Source organism: Nothoprocta perdicaria, unplaced genomic scaffold (assembly GCF_003342845.1).
Source record: "Nothoprocta perdicaria isolate Ctin4 unplaced genomic scaffold, notPer1 scaffold_0, whole genome shotgun sequence".
Lineage (NCBI taxonomy): Eukaryota > Metazoa > Chordata > Aves > Tinamiformes > Tinamidae > Nothoprocta > Nothoprocta perdicaria.
The window spans coordinates 4,034,929-4,059,379 of NW_020454092.1; the positions used below are offsets into that span (position 1 = coordinate 4,034,929).

Consider the following 24,451-nt stretch of genomic DNA (forward strand, 5'->3'; position numbering starts at 1 on the left):
AGATTGGCACTACAAGAGGATGAGGAGTATCTTAGATTGACTGTCATTGAAGATGAGCCAGAAATAGTTGAGACTTAGGAGAGTATAGCAAGGAAGTGTTATATATCCTAGGCATATAACTATGTGAGGAGACAGGAGAGTAGGCTGGATGCACTGCTAGATACATTGCAATCATTCCTATACAGTCAAAATGATTCCTGACTTTCCTTGCGAGTTAGCACCTGAGAATGTCAGCCATGCCACCAATATTGCTACTCTTCTAGTAATGAAGGCAGTCTGACCAAATCAAATTCACTAAAATTAGGAAAAAAAGGTTGTTTTGTCATTTTTACCCATTGTCAAGAAAAAACTACTGATTTAGAACACCATACAATTTTCTGTAGCATGCACAGAGATTAAATTGGGCTGCTTGTGGTCCTTAAGAGTTTTCTTCTTTAAAACTACTATCGTTCTCCAGAAAAAGAGATTGAACTATGGTCTAAAATAATCAGATCTCAAAAATGATTTTTTTTTTAAATAACAGAAACTAAATAGCTTTTTTGATGACAACTCACACTGCATCTTTCTGACAAGTTTGGCTATCCTGGCAAAAAGGTCTGGATTCAAACATAGGCTTTAACAGGAAGAGTTCCCAAATCACCTATATCAGGGGATGAGATCAGCAAAAAATCCAGAAGGGATTATAGGTTGCGTGGTTTCCTAGCATGAGCGATTTTATCATGACAATGCCACTTCTGCAATTGATGTGATTAAAAAAAATACACAGATGACTGTCACTCAAACTATTTAGTGTTCATGACTAGACAGTTACTCTAATGGAAGATGAAGAGACTCTTTGCATTGCCTGTGTAGCCACAACACAAGACAAGAAAACTCTTCATCTCATAATTACATAATGTCATTCTAACTATCTTCATTCTCACTTCATCTGGCCTAGGCAAGCCATAGTATCTGTCATCGCCGTGACAAAAAGACAGATAGAAGCCACTGTATTAACACAGAAAATAAAAAATAATTATGACCTCCAAGGCACTGATATTATGATCTGTTATCCAAAAGTTCAGAAGGTCTCATTAATTCACAAGGGATTAAAAGGCAGTAAACATTGAAGAAAAACTAAAGAAGAAAAGCAAAAATGAGATAATGAAATTGATAATGTACTCTTTGAAAAAATAGCAAATAAAACAGATTTTGTATCAAATATGAAGTGCTTTTGCATCATTTTTAAATACTCTCTATGATAAATAAAGCAAAGGAACGAAACACTAAACTGAAAAGGGTTTCTGTGTCAAAAGACTTCCCTTGAAATACATTCAGATAGTGATCATAGTTGTGGACTAAATGATGGATATAGATAGTTTAAAAGTCTAGACGGCATGAGCCTATAATACATAGCTTCAGGAACTTGAAGTTGGCTTCCAAAGAAACAATGATAATTTTGAACTATAAGCAGTAGTTCAATTGGTCTTTCTGCCTCTCGGAGACCTAAGATTTTGACTTGAACAAATTGCTTGTCTGTTGTAATCTGGACACTTTAAATATCAGCACTTCCATGACCTTTTTGTTCTGGATCAGTCAAGCCATTTGAAAATGATAACCAGCTGAAAGTCAAAAACAACTGCCATGGCATGCTGTATGTTGAAACTACAGAGCTTTCTGGAATTTCTGGAAGCGGAAAGGGGCAAGCAGGGCTGCAGAGTAGAAAGCAAATGTGAGTATGACACTATCAAATTGTACATGATTTAATAGGGTGCCTATGTAAAAGGAATGTTTGGTATTGTCAGAAGAGAGATTTGCTATTTTCATTGTCAATTTTCTGATGACGGCACAACTGATAAATCAGTATGTAGCTATAGGGAAAAGCAAGGGCAGATACAGTGATCTCCATCAGTGCTTTGAAGGATATTATCCAACCTTTCACCATGTTTATTTTAGGAATATGAAAATCCACCATGGTGATGGAGGTTGTAGCTATAATATTTGAAAGAGAAGGCCTAACAGACCTGCATTTCTCTTATGGTAGGAAAGGTTTTCCACAGCAATTTTTCTCTCCCCGTTTTTACAGGCATATTGTTTACCTGTTTGCTCATGTATTCATTAGATTGCATTAAATTTGTCCTTTCAAACTCTATCACCTTCTTCATCTAAAGGTCTGTAGTAGTTATTAATTTGAGAAAATGGCAGCAGTAATCTGATTTCAAATTTTACTGGCCCTTTGTGAATAACGATTTTTTGCAGTATATTTGATTATTTGTATTGCACTATACTGCAATTACTTACACAGTCATGAGAAAGAATATTCTTTCCTTAGATAGATGCCTTTAACACCCCTCCTTGCTAAGACAATGCCATCTTCTTTATTAAAGAAGGGATTTTTTTGTATGACCACAAATTAAGAAATTTCTTCTGATTTGAATATTACACTGAGCTACTTGGATCAGCCGTTCATCTGTACGGCAGTATTATTACATGATCTCAATGCAATTACTAAACTAATAATAATAATCTACTGTTCTGTATTTGGTTTTTTATACATCTTCACTAAATACAGATGTGTGTACACATGTATTTATGGAGAAAAAGTAATAAGAGCTATGTGCTCCATTGACATACATGCTGTCCATATATGTAAAAATCAATATTTCAAATAGGTAGCAATTTAATGAACAAGTTATAGCAGGTGTATGAAGAGAGGGCTGCCTAGGGTTCAGACAGTTGGGCAACCTAAATATAATAAGACATGCACACATAAAACTGTAGTAATCATTAACAGATTACACTTAACTTTATACATTACAAAAAAAAAATCTGAAAAGTTTCAACACAGACTGGGCCTTGCAAGAGAAGCTGCACAAATGACTGCACGATAAACAGAGAAATAGGAAATCAAAGTTGATACTGCCACTAGAGCAAAGACAAAAATCAACTTTGCAATAAAATCTCCCTTTTAGAAGGAAAGGGAGAGAAGTTGACAAGTTTTAAGGGAAACATGTTTGTATTTGAGAAGATAAGCTAATAGACTTTAAAAGGCAAGTAATGTAGCCGAAGTAATAAGCTAAGATGATACTAACAACAGTAAGTGAGGCAAAGTTGTAAGTATTAAAGCCAGACAGAAAGATGAGATCATAACAGTCGTAGTGTTGAGGCAAGCAGGCTTTCAATGTGATTTATGGCTATAAGGACAAACAGGAACTGTCAGGCTGCAGAGCTGCATGGGGGAAGATGCAGCAGGCAGAGTCTGATTACGGAGCGGAAGTTGGAGTCAGCCGGGGGTACAATTAGAGGGGAATGCTTCTAAGATGTCTTCATAAAGATGATGTTTACGGCTATACTATCCAAGGGTAGGGCAGAGAGGAAGATGCAGACTGAAGATGACACCTAAACACAGAGGAAGAAAAAAAAAATAACAAAAAAAAAATAACAGAGGAAAGAAGAGGGAGGAGGAAGACTTGCCTAAGAAGAATCTGAAAAGAAAGCAAATTGACAAGGACAAAATGACAAATGCCTAAAAATAACAAAATCAAGTGGATAATATAATAGAGCATCTTCAAGAAAAGATGACAGGAATGGAGGAGATAAAAGACTACCCTGAAATTCTTCCACAAAGGAGTTATTTGGAACGACACAAATTCCAGTGCAAAACAGAGAGACCAGAAGTGTTCTAGAAAGGCACCGAAACAAAGGGTATGAAAAAGACACTTGGACAAAACATGCTTAAGGAGGAGGAAGATGAAGGAAAGGATGAAGGATAGGATAATGTGGGGAAAGGAAACTTCTGACTGTGGAGTGTTCTGGGTTTCTTTTCACTTTTTAAAATGGAAAGACATATTTGTTGTGTATAAGAAAAGGAATTCAAGTAGAGAGATAGAACTGAAGAAAGAACAGCAGAAAGAAGTCAGAAGGTAGATTGCTGTCCTGGGATAAGGTCATTGGAACAGGCTAGAAGACTGGAGAATGAAAGCTAGTGTCTGTTTCAGAAAAGGAGGAGGCAGCTTCAATTTTTACTTTAAGAGGGTCACATGAGGAGAAGTAAAACAGATAAGCTCAATGAAGAGCTACAGAATAAATAAAGAGTATGGAAAATTGCAGTGAAAGATATTCAGAAAAGATGACATCAATTCCAGATATTAAGCAGTGTAGAAAGACAGCAGAATCAAAAGATTTTCAATAGAGATACTCAGCAGTATCTTTGTAGCATGGCAGATGGCATTAGGAACTAGGAACGTGGATACTGGGTGTCAGCCAGGACCATAACTTGTCATAAAGGTTTGAGAATAACAAAAGAAATAAAGTCTGAAGGAAATCAATATGCTGATAGAGAAAAGGCAAGTAGAGAGATAGAAAGGGGAAAAAAAAACAGAGCAGAAAAGAAGTGATCAAGACTGGTAAAACAGAAGTTTTACAAAGTTACATTCTTGGAATAAGAAAACAAAGATATTGAAAAAGTTCAAATAGTTAACTAACTAATGAACTAACAAACTCAGTGCAGTACTTAGTGACGAGCAAGCCAAGTGTGCAAGAGACTTAGCAAATGGACTACAGTTCAAATAAGAAATAACAGTATTAAGGCAGCCAGGGAGTTGGATGACCATCTACCTGAAAACAAAATTGTAAGTAATGAATGGAAGAGAATAATGTTGCAAAATGAAATCAGATAAGGAGATAAGGCAGGTAGAGCTGTGAGCATGGCAGATGATAAAATGTTAATGGCAGGCAGGAGAGAAAAAAAAAAAAGAGAGAAAGGAAAATGTCATAGAGATAAAGCTGAATGAGAGGCAAAGACAGAGAAGATTAGAAAAGGTATAATGTGGACATTGGCAGACAGGAGCAAGAGAAGCATCAGGAAGAAGAGAAATAAAGAAACAAAAATAAAACTATGAGAAATAGCAAAAGAAATAGTTGCATCCTAATTGTTACTTTTTCACGTATCCTGACTCTTTTCTTACCTGAAGCTGTTGCACACATTCTCAACAACAGGCACTTGTTGTTTCAGCAAACTACACGTTGATTCAAAATACTAGTTGATAAGAATGATTTGTTATGACATAGCAATACCAGGAAAAGTTCTAATCCTGAAACAAGTATATATATATATATACTTGTTTATATATATATATTTATATATAAAAATATATATATTTACTGCAGCTTGCCTTACTTGCCAAGGCTATATGAACTGTACCAATGAAGACATCCTATACTTGCACACTTTGTAGTTGTATTAGTACACACCAACATAAACTAACATATCTGTAATTTTGAACTGGACTAATCTGAGACCTATTCTCCCAGCAATCTTCATTATATTGTTTGCCAAATAACACACTGATTGCTTATTCTAACCATTATACAGCATATAAGAGAGTAAGGAACATTACTGGTTAAGTCATCTTCTTCATCCTTCTATTTAGAGATGTCTGGGCTCTTTCAGACCGAGTATTTGGGAGTTTTTTAAAGGAACTTGTTTTGTTCCTTTAAGCTTTTTCATTCTTTTCCACTCCAACATCACAGTTGCTATCTCTGTATAAGGCAGGTATATTAGATGCCTATAAGAACATGATTTGTATTCAGAGGCTGAATAGGGAAATTACTGTCTTCCCAAAATAGCACTGTGGGTGGTGGTATTAAACGAAGACAGTTTGAGCCAGATTTGAAACACACAAAAATACATAGTTCTTTACAGAGAATATAGATAAGTTATGGAACTCTTGTGGGTCCTAAATGTTTACATATGTTCAAGAAATGGGTGGACATGTTTATCACAGGTACCAAATCAAAAACACCATTTCTGGAACAGAAAGTCCTTTAGGCATAAACTGTTCTGGGACTGTATCCAGGGTATCTATCACTGTGCACTTGTGTCTTAGACATTTCACTGGGGTTTTGTCCACCATAAGAAACACAATACTGGGCTGGATGGACTCTTTGTTCTGGCCTAGCACAATCATTTTCACATGCCTGTTTTCCAGGGGCAGACTCTGCACCAGAGGTATCTGAAGGAGGTCTGCAGTATCTGGCTGAGATTGATCAAGAGGTCCTCTGACAAGAGACTGGGAGTTATAAATATGCATCAGCTCAAACTGAGCAGAGCTGCTCTAGGAGGCTGATCAAGCAAAGAAAACCCTCCCTTCACTAGCACGGCCAGTTTGCCGTCAGGATGGTTACTGAGCAGAGGCTGTTTCTTGTCTCACCAATGACATGTACTCCTCATTGACTTAGGAAAAGAGCAAGTCTGTTCCACAGCTATCTGCTACATCACTACACATCACCACTGCTATCCCAAAATGCAAACTATAGACTATGAGGGGAACATACCCAACTGTGAACATGCTGGGAGCATCCATTGTGGGGCCAGCATCAGTTCTAGGGCTTAGCTAATTTATTTCATGGTATCTTCCACTCGAGTCTCTATAAAATCATCTGCCGAAAGTCTCCAAAGTCAAAGAGAGACTCTGAAACTACTTGTTGTGACTGAATAAGCAGCATAAAAGAGACTCCAGTCCAACTGGTGGATTTCTGTGCTATCCCTAGTGGAAAGTAAAGGTGCTGTTCTGTAAATTTCTGAATTAAATTAGAAATCTACAGGTGTGTTCAGTATAGCCAAACAAAGAAAGTAAAAACAAAAGGAAATTAAAATGGAAATTGATAATGATATTTTTATGGACATAAAGGAAGCCAATGGGAAAATAAAGTTTGCAATTACTAGGAAAATTTGTTTACAGATCATCAGGCAGATACTGCTAAAAAAGTAAATTTAACCTCTGTCCTAACAATTGCAATGGATGCTAAAAAGGCAAGCATTTAGCACTTATTATCTGTTAAAGCAGAAAATTAAAGGACACAGAGCATGTCCCAAATCTCTGCTGAGGTTGCTGCTACCGTGGCTGTTCAGGGCATGAGGCAAGGCTAGTAATTACCTCTGACAGCACAGATTACATCTTCCACTGACATCCACAACAAAGAGGCATCTTTGGATTAAAAGTTAGATGGCTGAAAATTTTCAGCACATCTGTACCCTAAGAGAAGAAAAAAAAAAAAAAAAAAAACTTGGAAAAGAGAAAGAAGAGAGCAGAAGGTAGACTATGAAATAGCCAAGTCCAGTGAGTCACTGCAAAGCACTAGCAGCGATGAAAAATTCTCTCATGACTACCAGCAGAAGGACTGAGAAAAGTACACGGAGATCTAGCAGAGGAGACAAGTCTGGCGTGTACAACCCAGCAAACAGTTACTGGAGAAAGAGGTTAGTTAACACTTCCTGAGTAGATGGCGACTGCCAAGACAGTTTCCAACACAGTTTTCCACTTTCACTGCATCTTTGTTAGGCAAAGTTTACTGGCAACATCCAGCCCCTGCAATACCCTTGTGCCCTCAAATCCACATTTCTGACATGTATTGGCACAACTACTCTCCATAACTGATATTTTAAAGACAATATCTAATTCAGCTTCAGTAGTAAGCACAAAGCTGAGTCTACACTTGCCACAGAGAAGCATCCAGAAACAATTTAAGACAGAGAGGATTATATTATAATACCACAAAAAAAGTCATAACATGGCTGACTATTACAAAACTACTGAATTATATTTTCCTTATGTATTAGATTTCTCTGATGATAATAGAAATAGGGAAAAAAAAAAAAAAAAAAAAAAAGACCAACAACCACAACAATCCCCAAAAACTTCAAAATAGCTGTGGCAGAAATAGCGTGTTAAATAAAACAGTGCTAACAGTTTTTATAACCCACCTGGATGACTAACTCCTGCACAGGAAACCCTCAAGCACAGTTAACATAGTGAAACACTTCTGAATACCTCCAACTCCCTGGAATTTTCTCAATAATTTTCCACTCTTATAGCCACTGATACCATATCATATCTTTTAATTCAGTTCTTTTAGAATGTGCTTAGCTTCAAAAAAATAAAGTTCAGATTTTCACTTTAGGAGTTATTTTTTCTTCATATGAACAAGTATCCAGGAACTTATGTTTTCATATGAAACATTCTAACAACATCAATAAACACAAGAAAAAAAATTACAGCAAGGGTGGTCAAATACTGCAGCTGGTTGCCCAGAGAAGCTGTGGAGTCTCCAGTCTGGGGAGATATTCAGAGTCCAGCTGGGCATGGCCCAGAGCAGCCTGCTCTAGCTGACCTTGCCCTGAGCAGAGACGTTCAAAACAATCTACAGTGGCCCCTTCCAACCTCAGCTGCTCTGTGATTCTGTAATCATTTTAATTCTTATTTTTTGTCCTTTAAGAAACACAGTTACTTTAACCTTTCCTTGTTTAAGTACATTTTTGGTGCCTGAGTCTAAAATGAGAAATAGTTCAATAAAGAACCACAACCCATTAAAACTCTGATTCAAGGAGAAGACATTGCAGGGGGTTAAGACACTGATATTAGAGCTGTAGCAAGCCAGGCTAAATTCATCATTTTCAGTTTGATCCTCAGGAAGTAATTTAATTTATTTGGGGCAGTGTTCTCCTAACAAAATGGAAATAGTGGCATTTCCCTCACCTTTTATACACTATAAAAAGAATGTGACTATTTCAGAAGTTATTCAGGAAAGTGATGCTGATCCTTTCAGGGTCACACTGAAAACTCAGCAAGGCACAATGGAAAGCATAACATAGTTACTCTATTGATTTTACTAATTACACAATCTACAGGGATTTACCAGAATTATGGATCACCTCCCTCTTTAGGTTAGCTTTTACTGAGAGAAAATATTATGAAACAAAAGACTTCAATCACAGCGGTGAAAAAGCACTTATGTTAATGTGTATTTTATTAACAAAAAAGCTTAGCTTTTGTTGAAAGTTCACTACGTAAAATAAGAGCCTTGCAAAGAAAGAAGAAACAATATAAACAACTGGTATTCTCTTACTGACAAGGCTCATTATTAGAGCAGGTAAGAGAGGACATATGAATCACCTATAGGGCTGTTTCCCAGTTAAAATATTAAGTTAAAATACTAACGGATAGATTATGATCAGAGAAAAAGACCATTTTCTCTTGGGAGGGAGGACAATGTAAGATGGTAGGACTTGAATTCCTTCAATTCACTCTGATTTTTTTTTTTGCTTTTAGTCAGCATTATTTTGTCATTTGTAAAAGTTTGACCACAATCCCCTATTTGCCCTAGTGTTGCCACTTCCTTAAAAACTGGCACTATAAGGCATGAAAAGAAGTGGGAATGTGGAATGAGAATGGCAATCAATCATAAAAGCATGGCCATATATACCTATGTGCGTGGGTGTGAGCAAACGCGTTTAGGATTGGTGAGTAAAACAAGTAATGGGCTCTCCACCCAGCTAACGTGGTTCTCACAACATCCACACGGTGCTTTGCCCCTTTACAAGATCTCCATTAAGTTCTGTGAATAAAAAAGTTCCAAGGCGGGGAAATACATACCCAGTGATGTTCAACCTTCATTCCTGGTGAAGGGAACTGCTAGAGTCATCTTTCTTAACACAGATTTTTTTCAAATGCAATGACTGCAGTCCAGCTGTTCCGAGATGGGGAGGCATATTTTGGAAGAAGGCATTAATGACCTCATTATGTGACACCAACACTGCCATTGGATTAAAAAATATATATATTAAAAAAAAAAAAAAAAAAAAAAAACCTCTTTTGCTATGACTTTAGTCTAGTTCCTGGCTTGCATGTGTATCTTCACCTTGCTGCAATTCCTTATCTTAAAAATGAGCTTCACCTCCTAATATATTCCTTTGGGATACTATTCTGTAGTCCTTCCAAATCAAGAAGTATCTCTAATGGCAGAATGTCTTCTGAGTAAAAGAACATATCCAAGCACTGCCCTCTTACCATAGCAATATTGTTTCCAAAAGTGGGGAAATCCTGAGTACGCAGGTGCTCAACCAAGTCTTTCTCTGCAGATTTTCTCTGTAGATACAGTTTCTATGCAAAAATGACTACAACTGATGCTAAGGTTACTGCACTACTTGAAACTTATAATTAATGTTTCACTGCAAAAATATCCCCAGAATATAGCTTGCAGAATTAATACATATGATTAAAGAGAATCCAGGCCAAGCACATGGCATATTCTTAGCTTCCACTCATGGAAAAAGTCCATGGAGATCTAGTTATTTTACATGAGCAAAGGAGGCTTTGGAAACATCTTAAAAATACAGTTAAATCAAGATTTTATAGTATACTTGGATAAGAAAAGCAGAGATGCTGGGGACGGGGAGAGTGTGGGGCCTATCGAAAAGGTCATAAATAAGCAGCAACAAAGCACCAAAATAACATAAAACCAATACTTTCAGGAATTTCACACTAATGCCAAGAAACAGAATGTACTCTGTGTAACTAATACATTAAAATACTGAAAATAAATTCTAACGGATTAAAAGAGATCTTGTAGCAAGTGAAAGGTATACTTAAACCATTCCAAACCTAATCAAGCTTAGGAGTAGGGCAGTCTTTCCCCATTATTAAGAAGAATGTAAGCCGAGTAAGTAGCCTGGGAAACCTGAAAATTATGGCCAGCATCATTAAGTACAACCTTGTTTACAAATGTGTTTTTAATTAAAAATAAAAAAAGACATTTTTACTGAAGCAATTTGCTGCACATTTTGAAGTTTTGGGTTCTATGGTCTCCCACACACACATACATTTCCAAGAAAACGTTATTAAATTATGATGAACCCAGAATACATTTCTAAATGCAAAATCAAATCCATGGTTTACATGTTTACATTCTGAGATGGAAACACAAAAAATATTTTTAATCCTTGATCACTTAATCCTGTGCTTTGGGGTCAGGAAACACCAGTCCCCCCTGCCAAGCTGAAGTCCAGCCATATGTGCATGTTGTTGTCAGACAAGGGGAGCGCAAGCAAAAGAAAAACTGCACGTTACTTTCAGTCTTCAACTGAGCTTTTAAAATACATAGCAAAATATGTTGCCATGGAAATGTTCTACAAAAACATCGAAAATCTGCTAAGATGGAGGTGAAAATCATTTATGAAAATAAACTTTTCCTACAATATCAAACATAACTGCCTTATGCAGTATCCAAGGGAATCAAAATAGAACTCTTTTAAATGGTTATTATTTATCACTGTAGCTGTTTTTATAAGTGGTAACAGCAGCTCAATTTCATTTTATATTCCATACATGAAATTAGGCCACTATCTTTCTATTTAAAATGCCCATGCATTGGCTTTTACTTACATAGTCTGACTTTCCTATCCATCCTGAGTCCACATCACATGTCAAAGTAGGAGCCTTTCAATAAAGTTGATNGGGGGGGGAAGGAGGCATACTTCAATAAAATGAAATTTGGTTTTAAACAAACAGCATTTTGAGCATTTAAGTTATTAATCTCTTTTACAGCCCATTAGTATTAGTGTCACTGAGTGCAATAATTAAAAAGTGGAGAGTTATCTTGCCAAACTTTCGCTGTTATGTTCAGTGAGCTATTTTTAAAACTGACTTGAAATGAAGAAAAAAAAAATCCACTACTGCAAAATGAAGCAAGATCTGTGCCTGCATTATAGCTCAGTCTGGTTATACAATATGATACGTTGTTTTAAATAACCTGCCACTGTAGGTAAGCAGCAGCCTTGTATTGTGTTTCATAAGACAAATAAACACATTCACACAATAGTATTAAGCATGTCAAGTACAGACAAAGCAAAATAAAATGCAGTACTATCTTCTCATTCTGCTTATACTTTATAGCAAATGTACAGCCTTCTGCCATGACTTAGTTAAAAGAGATTATATTCACAATTAAAAACAAACTGCAGATCTACAGAGAATACCCTTGCATTGTTCAAATAGAAATTAACAGCACATTAAAGGTATACACTGCTCTGCTTATGTAAACAGTCTACCCTTTATGTCCTGTAGCAAATCCAACATGAAGCAATCACACAAAGAGACTATAAATGACCTAAAACTGCAAATCAAAACCTTGTGTTAGAAATATTAGTAGAAACCATGAGGTCATACCTGATGGCTTAGAGACTGTAATGTCTCACCGGTTCCAGGCTGCATAACCTTTCTATTTCCAGAAACCCCCAAAAATTGCATTTCCTGTCTTACAGAAGTATATCACAGATCGTCTATCCTTCAGAATCCTCTGGGCTAGTGAAGAAAGCATTAACAGTCACTCTGTCCATCAGTAACTGCTGAAGACATTACCCTCAAGATATCAGATCTTAAATATAGTTTCCTCCGTGCAATTACAGCCATCCAATAGTCAAGGAGGCTGACACAGCTATATCACGGATGCTGCTAATGCCATCTGAAAACAGTAAGCTTACTGCTTAAAGCAATCCTGCCTCATCCAAACAGAACAAGCCACATCCTTCAGCTCCTCACTTGCGTTTTGCTAAAGCCTAACAGAGCCGTTATAGATTTTGGTTTTAGCTCTGGTCAGCTAAAGGAGAAATTAGACATTATGCAACCAGCTTTGCATTAACAAAAGAAAAACAGCAGATGAAGTGACATATCGAGGTTATCAAATTTTGCTTGCATGACCACTCCTCAGCAAGCAATATCATCATTCAGAAAAAGCATCACAACGTGATGCAAAGGAAAATTACCAGACAGAAATAATAAACAATCCACAAGCAGCAAGGCATTTAAATACCTCTGTGGCACTGAAACAGCTATTTTATGCAGCCTTATGAATCTTAGTCCCTAATAAATTAAAAGCATTGCTTGCCTAACCGGTTTTGGTGCTTATTTTCAAGAAATTGCTCGATCGCTGCATTGTTTCCATTACTCCCTGCTAGCAGCCAGAAAACAGCATGCCTTGAAAATGAGCCAGTATTATGACAGTAAAAATGTGGTTTTATATCAAACAAAACAATCATGCATGGCTTTTTTTCAGATACTAAAGACCTTTCCAGTAAACAAATGTACAGTATCCTCCTTAGTAATTTTTAAATCATTAAAATTACAAAGTAATAAGGGTGATTTTTATTAAAATTAAAAATTGATGCAAGTGCAAATTGAGGTTGATGTTTATAAATCCATTGCTCATATATTGATACTAAAATGGGAACTGGTTTACCAGTAAACTTAAACAGAGAAGAAAATCACTTCTCAGAATTGAGAACTAGTGTGACTGACAAATGCCCACAGTTATTTTTTAACTCTTCTGATTTCTACAACAACCCAAAAATTACTTATGTTGGTAGAGCAAGAAAGTCCTTCTGGAATGTTCAGTCCATCTCTTTAAACACACAGAAGAGGATCCTCAACAGCTTTTTAAGTGTATTGCTACTATATATATATATATACACATACATACACACACACACACACTGTATATACACACACATATATAGGTTGAATTTTACAAACAAAACTTGGAAAAAAAAACCAAAAACAATAACAAGAATCATGCTGTAATATAACTCTATTTACTCAAATAGTTTCCATTTTACTCCAATGAATTTGGATGTCCTTTATTTTGAAATGTGCGCAGAAGTTGAAACTAGAAGTTAATGGTTCTAAATTAATTCACCCAGATCCTATTTTGTTAGTTTAACACTATTATTATACAGTTGCAGTAATTGCTCTTGAGTAACTTCCAGTTAATCAAGTTTGGCTTATAGTCATTCACATTACGATACTGCAAATAGTGAACTGGTATCTTTATGAATATTACATATATCCCTTTAGAGAAAGAAAATATTGTCAAAGTTTTTTCACTGTACAGGCTGTGCTATTGCCTCAACATTGGGACATTTCACCTATGGTGAAACATAACTGAGCTAGTCACAGATCCTACAGAGTCTCCGGTGATGTTTGCCTTGGTGTGCAGAACGCCTGGCTGCTCCAGCCATCTTCAGTAACAGATGCTAATTAGTGAAGCCCTAGGAAGCTCTGAAGTGCACTAGGGAACCAGATCAGGCCACACTTGACACTGCTTTCCTCATTCTCTGAGCCAATACACCTAGGGGCATAACCCTGATATTGTCGTTTTAACGCTGATGGCGGTGGCAGTCAGGGGGCCACTTCAATCATTGCAGGTATTCTTGAAAGCTGCCACTTTCAAACTTCTTCCAAAAGAAATTGTGAATTTTCTTCCAAACAAAATCAGTTTCTAAATCTATGTGCACAGAATATAAAAACATATACACAAACAATCCTTCTGAAAAATGGGAAGACTGACTCATCAGTAAAAGAAGAGGAAAATAGTTTGCCCCAGATCAGTATAAATTAGGATTTAGGATCCCAAAGTAATGTTTTTATTTCTGAAGGTAATTTTCAGAAAGTTAGAGCATTACTATATTGCTTTTTCCTATGCAAACACTCACTTCCACAACACTCTGACTAGCAGCTTACTCATACATAAGAGCACAAAACCTTCTCTGTACATTGCTGACCACCTCTGTAACTCTCCACAAGGCACCCTCCAAAATACAGACGTAAGCAAGATAAGTGAAAGATGTAAAAGAACATGGCTGAAGAAACAAAATATGTTGCCAACTTGTCTTTCATAGATATTACGTAAGTCTTCCCTGTCCAAAGCTTCTATTCCATGATGAAGCTTAGCCTATCAAGAGGTTTACAAGCCCATTTTGAAGAATGAAAAATGCAAAGGTAGCAGTGGTAATCACAGATGGCAGATACATCATGTGGAGCTTCTGTTCACAAGGAATATATTCTCTCTGGACATTTGGACATTGAAGGATTTGGGAGCTATCAAGAGACAAGATAGAAGAACACTTTCCTCAGTTATGTTCTCAGCTCAAGCTATAAAGGCCATTTAGAAGAAGAATAATAACTAATAATATTTCAGATAATAGCATGCATTCCCAAAAGTTATTTTACATTTTTTTTCAAGGCAATCTAATTACAAGTTTGCAAAAAGTTAAAGTTTTAACATTTCATTAGCGATGCTAAAATACAGAGAGGTATTAACACAGGATCATTTTTAATAGTATTGATATTTATTCAGAGAGATGTTAAAGAAAAAAAGCTGATAGTCCATTACCTTTGGAATGTCAACGCCTATCATTTTATATCACACAAAACTGTTACTCACAATATATAATTTACTTTTGTTCCATTTTTCTTCACAGAAAAAAAAAATCGAGAAAAAAATAAAATTCTGAATTCCTATGGATTATACAAGGTGGAATGATGGTCACCTTGAATTTAACACAAATCAGCTTCACACCAACAAGACCTGTCAGCCAGCAAGCACCAGAAGATCTATTACTCAATGCTTTCAAGTACGTTTATGTTTGCTAGCACGGAGGATAAGATCAGGGAAAGGTACTGAAGTCTCTATGAATAAGCCAAGCTAATGCAGGGTTGTGCTGAAAGAGCTGGAAGAACAATACTACCTTGGGCTAAGCTGGAATATTTATTGACAATCCTACATTTATGGAGTAGCATACAAAATGAATGGTCATTGATAAAATATTTTTTAAAAATGAGGAAAAATAAAAATCTCTCAAAACTTTTCAATCATATGCTTCATTTATTAGCAAAGTATATGGTGTATTCTACAAAATTATTCGTAAAATCCTATGCAAATAAATTTTCAGTGTTTATGTGAACAGATTATATATAAATGAACTTGCCTTCCTCCCAGACTTTAAGGAAAGCAAAGCTTTCCACCATTTTAAGCATCTCTGAAAGAACATTCTCTCTCTATTGACTACAGATATGTCTGGCTAAGGACCTGACCTTCAACTAGTAGAAAAGCTAGAAGAGATTACCAGAAAACACTCCCTATCCTTCAGAAAGGAGAGGATAGAATATGGACTACCTGTTGTAGAAGGAAATAGTAATAGGAATATTTTCCCCACAAATGACAAAATAACACTTGTATCAATATTGCTGAAACCCAGTTAACCAAACAAGTGCTAATAGCCAGTCCACAGATGCAACAACAGGACAGAGGACAATGCACAGAGTTGCTGTACATATTGTTGGTATCTCCCAAATATAACACACGAGAGAAGCTGCAGTCTAGTTATATTCTTTACCTCATGCCTTTCTTTCCTGTTGATCCTTTTCATCTCTTCTTTGTCCCTGAATATGAAGGAAAAAATCTTTTTGCTTTAGAAAATTTGTCAGTTCAATAATCCCAGCATCTTACCAGTCTCAGAATAGATCTGACTTTTCTAAATATTTTGCATTAAAAAGTTCTTTTTCAAGGAAGAAAAATGTTACATTTTGACATATAATTACCATTATCCTCTCAGTGAGCAGAAAGGATGGCAGAAGGCCAGCTTCCTTGCCTGCTACAGATAAGATATTTGCAAGCTCCCATCTTTCGCTTTAGAAAAAACAGAAGGGGAATACCAGCCAGGAGAAAGTCTACTCTGTCAATTTATCCTGTAAGAAATAAAATTAATATTCCCCTAGTAAAAAACACTTTCTTCAGAGCCTGAGATATGCCTAGCCATATGTTATGACGGTCCTTTGAAGGATGACAAATTTGATGAATTTCTCCTGAATGGTTTCTCTTGTCCAGTCTCTTCTCATCACCTCCAGCTTCTGCTTCAGGCAAGTGCTCAAGAGTCATAAATCAGCACTGTACAAGTTCTACCAACTTGGGAATGAGCTCCTTTGATTTCAGCCCTAACACAAAAAAAAAGTGTCTGTGCATTCTTCAATAATCTCTCTGATCTTTGTAGAGCTTCAAGAATTATTGCTAAATTTCTACCCTGATACACTACTCATTGCGAGCAGAGAACCCAATCGTTATCATTAAAGGAAGAGGAAAGTTGAAATCACAACATATTCGGAACTAGCTCTAAATCAGGATGAAACTCTGATTTAGTTCAACTAGAAATAAAAATAAATAAGAGGTTCAAACATGTTTCTTCCCTGTATATAAAAACATCTGTATATTGTTCCTTTGAACACAATTTCAGCTGTGATAAGTATATGTTTTAAGCAGTCAGCATGGCTGAATACCTTTGTGAATCCCCAGATACCAGTTTGTTTCCATGTCATTTGTGCACTACAGTTCTTTCAAAGTTTGTTTTTTATTAGCAGAATATAGACAGTCAAGAGATATATATGTAAGCACATATATACATACACATTCACTCATACACATATAAAGTTTTGTTCACTACAGAATATATTAATTCTAAACCAAAATTATTATAAAGATTGGTTTTAATCCATATTACTCTTTTAACACCTATCCAAAAAGAAAGCTACTGGAGACAACAACTTCATCCATATTTTGCAGGTTGCTTTAAACATTTCAGCCATGTAAGTCTAACACTTCAAATTATTAGTTCTACCCAACATATCCTGTGGAGTTTTAGAAGACTGTAACATGGGATGTGCATTTCAGCATTCTAGGAGCAAAAATCAATAGTTCAGAGTAAGGCTACAAAGTAGTTTTTAAGAGAGTTCAGGATAAAGTTAGCAAACTTGGTAAAAATAAATGGTGTGAAGAAAGTGAGACAATAAAAGGTACTTTAAAAATGCAATTTATCACATAAATACATAATATATTAGATCGCCACCTAATTTCATGAACCACTACATTTCCTAAAATAAACAGAATGACTATTTCATTTCAAATTTTAATCTGCAGACACAAACTCCAAAACAAACATTTGCTTCCTTGCAAGGATTTGTCACAAAAAACATACACACAGAAAGCAAACGAGCTGTGGACCAGCTCTATCTTGCCATTTTTCTCTGGGGAGACACACAGAACAAATGCTGTTCACACCCAATAATGCAAGGACACTGATAAAAACGTTGAGATCTCAAGAAACTAAAACAGACAATGATTCCTTCAAAGATAAAAAACTGGGACAAAAAGCCTGTTGGAACATACAGTTTCCCACAGGACCTTCAATTTAAGTTTATATTTTGAATTTAAACTGTCTTTCATCTAACTAGAAGTGTAACACAGAGATAAAGATACAAGATTAAGAAAATGTAATTTCGAGAGATATTACAGTCATGGGGACTTTTTTGTTTTCAATGATGTTTTAGTAATCTTATATAATGTCTGTATTATAATAGCAAGTAACATCAAAAAAAAAAGTCAATATGTATGAATACTAGTTACATAGAGTTACATGCAGTGTGTCCTGCTTGAAGAATACTACAAGCACTAGATTGATATTATATAATACCTGGAGTACAACAGCAGGTAATCATGAATAGCACTCTATATCCTTGAATAAAAACCTCAAGTCTGTAATTACATAACTGTAAATATCCTTTTTAGCTAAAGGTACAAGATTTTTTGTTTCCACAATTCTTCATGATAGTTCTCTCTTAGATACACATATGCCTCAACCCCTATTTCAATATATGTAATTCTTCATCCTCCACTATTGCACGAACTTTGATTGCCTGCCAGAAATTGTGTGCATCTACACACAAAACTAAGAGGGTACACAAGGTAACACCAAAGGTTGATCACTAATTTGCCAGATTTTCAGGGAGCCAAAGATTCTCCCATCCTACCAAGTATGACAAGTCATTCCGATCACAAGAAAATTTATCAACATGACAACGGAATGGTCTAGATCAATTGATCTTACAGCTTCCCGGGGTTTCTTTCCTCACAAATAATTTTATTTCTCATAACCTATGAGGTATTATAGTACAACCAGATATCAAAAGAATTAAAGTAGCAAGTTATTTTTAAATTTCATTTTTCAAGCAAGTCAAAAAATTAGCAGTCAACAGTCATATTCCTGATTTGTGAATTAATAGCAAGGATACATTTCTTTAAAGAAATAAATGTATTGCATCCTATATGAATTACTCATTTTTATTATGAAACATTTGATGTTGGACATTGATTTCTGGGAATTTTCACTGCATTATAGTACCACAGCAGATAAGGTAACATTCAGGCTCTCCCCAGGTTCTCCACTCGTGTGCTAGTCCCTACTGTATGTCCTGTGCTCTTCCTCACTCCTTCCCCCTTGCAGGAGCCTGGGAACTACTGAACCTGGACCAACCAATGTGGAGGTACCTGGTGGAGCACAACGGGGCCAAGGCAGTGAGGGATGGGGCACTGGGAATGGGTCTCGACCAGGCTAGGGAGGGGAAGGGAACAAAGTGCAGGTGAAGATGGAGCTGGGGAGGTTCTTTTGCTCCCTGACACCAGCGAGTTCTAGTTTCTGTTGAGTTCATCCTCTTCCTCGCTGAGGCAGAGCCTCCCCAGGTGGCTCCCCCTGCTTCAGCCTCACTGCCTGCCTGAGCCCTGCTTTCAGAAATGCCCCTTTGCACAAGCTAGTCAAATAATAAATTAATATGGACAGCATTCATCATTCATACAGCCTTGTCTGACACTTTGGACTGAAAGTCATGGTTATCCCGAAGGTAGAAAATCCTAAGTTTTACATAACATAGTCATTAAATGTAGTGAACTAATTAAAGTATGTTAATTAGGTAATAGACGAAAAGAACTTAGGATTTTGTAGAGACTGGTCACCACTAATACCTTGCAATGTGTTAATACCCCGGCCACATTTTTATCCTTAACGAGCAAAAGGGAAAGCTGATTATTCAGAATGCAAACCAAACAAAAATTACATGTGTTACGTGCTGGAAAATCACCTCAGGTGACAGAGGAAATGCACACCAAAGGAACAGGCCTCCCAACGGAGGAAGTATCATTTCAAAGCCACTAAGCAACATGTGGCATCAGGAATTTCACATATGCAAATTCTAATTGACAACATTTGTTTTTTATATGAAATTGAAAAAGCCTAATCTTATTTACACAATTTCTTGTCTGTTCTCCCTGAACTATGAAAACGTTATTTTCAGTATTTCTTAAACATTTATTTCAAGAAACATGAGACTGAGGTTTTCATGGGATACAGTTTGGTAACCAGTACAACCGAAAACCCAGAAGTTATTTACTATACTGCTAGCCATGCAGACAGATGTTGGTGGAAATAAGGCTAGAAGTGTGCATAAAGCCCAAGCATTGTTATATATCCCATTAAAACATACTTTCAGCTTATGTAAAATAATACATGATATATATATAGTGTGTGTATGTGTATCTGTATGCACATATGTACATATGTATTCATATATATATACACACACACACACATGTCTCACGGCCCTGCTTTCTACATGCATTAGAAGGATGCAAACCAACCTGTGGAAGCATTTTTACACACTGTTACTAGAAAAACAACGGGGAAAAAAGTGAGGGGGAAGATAATGCTCCAAGAAAACAAAAGAACTCATATTTTGGGAAGAGAGAACTGGAGCAATTACAGTAAGATAGTAACAGATGTTGGAAACTCTGGACAACAGCAAATTTTCCTAAATATCTACCTAAAGCTTCATGACATGCATTTGGGATATAATCAGTCATAAAAATCCTGAATCCTAGTATAAAAGATGAACAAAGAAGAGATTCAGACGGTCTAAGGAAAGATGACACAGCAAAGTCCTTTTTAAACTCAAGATTAAAGGGGATGGTTTATGATAGTTTAAGCAGATATAATTCAAAACAACATATGATTGTAAAATTCAGGCTAAAATTCTGCAAAAACTCTCAAATGATGAGATACTTAAGACTGTGAAACTGAAAAGAAATCAGAAGAAATTGAAAATCCAACTTTCCAGGCACCTACAAGTGCCTGACTGAACAAAATATTAGGTAAGGGCTGACTGTTTGCTAGGACTATTACTAGAAACAATAAAGAAATAGCCTAAATTGTCAGGAAGTCAGTGTCCTTAGTTCTCTTTTCCATTCCCCAGACAATGGCTCGCAGCTGAATTAGCTTTTAATTTAAAAGGCTAAGGACATTTCTGGCCTAAAGGAATCAGGTAAAGTGACTCAATCAAATAACAAGCAAGCCTACATCTATTTGTTCATTCCTTGGCGGAACATAACCGCATAAAGAGGGGAAAAAAAAATTCTGAATGGCTGACATGGCTTAGGAAACCAACTTAGTCTTGTCAGTAAAGACATGGAAAAAAACTGTGAGGATTTATATGGGGTACTAAAAATCAGTGAAGAAAATTAAATTGAAAAGTATGTTTTTATGGGCAAATAAAATGTAAAATAAGGGCATAAAGTTATATAGTTTAGAAGATTTTTCAGATGTCATTTAAAATTAATCATCAAAATCACTTAGGCAATATTAAAAAAGTCTTCATATTTTGTCCTCTAAATTTTATAATGGACTATTAGAGAATATGCCAAAATCTCTCTTACTAGCATATCTGAGCAATTATTGGTGTGATTCTTCCACTGAAAAACTACAACTGCAATATTTATAGCACTGAGACTAAATATAAGCAAGCCTCCAAGCAAAAATACATTATTCAGATGATAAATGTCTTTCATTACATGTTTTTGTCATTTTGTTCTTATAACAATTGCCCTATTTTCAGGAACTTTACATCATTCAGAGTTAACATTTTCTTTCCAGAGGGAGAAAAAAATACTAAATCCATTTTCCAATCATAAATACTTGGAGAAAATTTTGGCTCCTGAAGGGAATCCTAAAGGACTTCTTTTTTTCTTTTAAAGTCTTGGTATGTATGCAAGGAAAATGTCCATATTCTTCCTATGGAAATTATTATCAAGCCAAATACCACCTCTAATTCGAAATTGTAATCATTACACTGGTGTCAAATTATGAAACTCAAAAATCATTACCTATATTAAAAAAAAAAAGAACATGAGAGTAAGGGGTTATCTTGGAAATGATTTCCTTCCTTCCTTTCCAAAACTTGACTATTGTTGGTATTTTCCTGTCCAAAAAGCTTGTTGTAACTCAGTGCAACTGATGATATATGAGTGCCATCCTTTTTTTGGGGGGTGGCTAGGGGGGGTGACTTGCACCTTTTTCAATACACAGAAGCAAATGAGAAAACATTTTTGTTTTAAATGAAAACCAGTCTGCAGAAAGTATCCTATTAGAGGGATCATAAAGAAAGTGCAGTTTGAGAACAGATTCTTCATTGCTGAAGGGGATGGGAGCTAAAAGGTACCCAGAGAAACAAGCATCTTTAAGCATTTGACTAACCAAATGTACAGCAGACTTTGCCACAGGCATCTTGCCTGTGTAGCTCTCTACATGTTCTGCCCTTTTGTACTTAGCCCTGGGCAGAGCCGATCAAATTCAAAATGAAATTGTTAGAAACATCATTTAAATTAGCTTGTGGAAAAGTTATAGAATAGATAGAATAGACTATTTGAATTCTGTTTTGCATTTAGATTTTTGTATATTTTCCTAAAGAGAGATCTACTCTCATTGGTTAGTATAATACTAATTATTTTGGCAGAAAATCATGACATTTCTTAATTGCTAGATTTTTTAAATTATTTTTGAAGACTGTCAATGAAATTTCATATTTAAGTAACGTGCATAATGTTACATATTAATGTTACATCTGACATTTAACTAATGTATAATAGTGCCATTTAAATTTCATGTAACAAGAAAAATGAATCAAGAAAGATTTTGCACTCAGCGAAAAAACTTTCCTTAAACAATCAGGTATTATCTGAATTTAAAAAAATAATGCAAGGGTTTTTTTTAATCAAGACAGACGCAAGACATCTGCATACCTAAACATGACTGAATATTTGCATTCCGAGAGGCTGCTTAAGAATCTAGAGCTTAATAAAATCAACTGGAGTTGAAGTCAGTGGAACCTAGTTCAACCTAGACACACACTTTTCCCACTAGGAACTTACTCATATCCTCGATGGCTAAATGTCTTTGAAAAAATCTGTACAAATCCTGATAATTTAGTGGATCTCATCTTCTCTACTATATTTCAAGTAGATAATTGGAAGAACCTCTTTCTGAATTTTTTCAACATCCAGCTGGACTCTCAAAGGCAAATGAATTCTGAATGGAGCTACCAGGCTCCATCGCACTTAGGCATCTGCAAGCAGTTCAGTCTTGCTTTAGCTGCTGGAAAGCAGCTGAGGCAGCACAAAACTCCATGATTAGGATCCTGAGCTTCCAGTTAATTTCAGGTTGTGGCTGTTGTCACTGTCAGCTGTCGGGATTACAGAGCCGATACTGCACAGAATGGAAGGCACAACGATGCTCAGCGATAACCTGCACCTGAGGGTACGGCGGCAGGGACAAAGGGACAGAGAACCAAAAAAGGAGGCAGAACAAGAATGAAAAAAGCAGAAACAAGAACGAAAAAGACATGGTGGTCAACATATGTAAGCTGGACACTGATACATGTTTGTGTATGTAAAATACAGAACTAGCCTCAGAAATGGCAAAATGGCATGTTCGCATTTTTAATTCTAATTGTTATCAATTCCACTGGTTTCAATTACATTACACTGCATTGCACTTTCATGAGTAAAACTTGGCCAAATCTAATCAAACCACATACAGAGAACTCCTATTCCTTTTACATTTTTGCTATAGGTCAGATATAAATCTAGAGTTTGAGACTGAATCATTTGTTAACATTTTGAGATAATTTTAAGCCCACATATTTCAACTTGAGCATTAAACTTTAAAATTCAAGTAGGATTTCTCAACTAAACTTAATTCAAAATTCAGAAATTTTGAGAAAGAAAAAACCACATTGTGTGTGCTTTACTATATTATTTTGATTTTGGAAACCTGGACTCCCCTATAATAAAATGCAGAATAATTGAGAGAAAACAACTTATCTTGAATTCAGCATCCAAAGACAGGAACGGCAAAACCAGTTGTTTTGAAAGCGAAGACTTTTTAATTCCCTAAAACTGTTTTCACATTATAGAGGCCTCAGGCTGTCATCATTCAGACGGCCAGCTTCTTTGCTTGCCAAAGTAGAGCATATAATAAAGATGTACAGAGCACGTGCAAAGTAGCAGCCCAGAGATGGACTAGATACCATCTAGCGCCCATCAGCTCACACCTGGCAACCAGGCAAAATCCGGTGTCAACCTGTGTCACCAACACAACAACCAGACACACAGGGCATCCATCAGCAGTTTCTTCTACAACCCGCCCAACAGCAGCCTTCTGTCCTACTCTGAGGTTCATAATTAAATCTATAAAACACAGTTTTACAGTTGCTTGACCATTGCAAAAGGCAAATACTTAGCATGTCCCACTAAGCTGTATGCTATAAATTGCTGAGCCAAACGCAGTGATTCTTCAATCTCCTTGAAAGCGACCTGGATTATAAAGTTAGGTTTGTGAACACAGGCAGAGCAATAAGATTAACTAATCTCCGCAGATTCAGCAAAGGAGCAGCTCAGGGGAAGCAGCACAGCAAAAGAAAAAAAGGGGTATGAAGAGTCAGAATGAGCACCCAAATATTAAGAGATTGTCCCAAAAGATGAGAATTAAAAACAAGCATAAAAACAAGCATGGAAATGATTATTATTTTGTTTTTTGAAAAATGTTTTCACATTTTCCTTCACTATTGAGGAATCTAGAAGCTGCTACCTTATTTTTACTTTTTAAAAAAAGTTGAGAATGTACATGGGTTTTTTTTTTTTTTTTTTT

General features: G+C 36.1%; 1 protein-coding gene across 6 annotated transcripts in view; it reads right to left on the minus strand.

Annotated features, from left to right (window-relative positions):
• Window positions 1-24,451, minus strand: part of SLC4A10 (solute carrier family 4 member 10) — a 132,101-nt gene that overhangs the window by 98,458 nt on the left and 9,192 nt on the right. For 4 of the 6 annotated variants that reach the window (XR_003251382.1, XR_003251365.1, XM_026052252.1 and 1 more), the window contains exon 1: window positions 11,985-12,243. The exons of 1 other annotated variant lie outside the window; for it this stretch is intronic. Coding sequence is in view for 3 of the 5 variants with exons in the window: in XM_026052252.1 (XP_025908037.1) it covers window positions 11,985-12,065 (81 nt within the window). In the remaining 2 variants the exon portion in view is untranslated. Of the gene's footprint in view, window positions 1-11,984; window positions 12,244-24,451 lie in introns of those variants that run through there. One more of the 6 variants, XM_026052041.1, reaches the window with a different exon arrangement.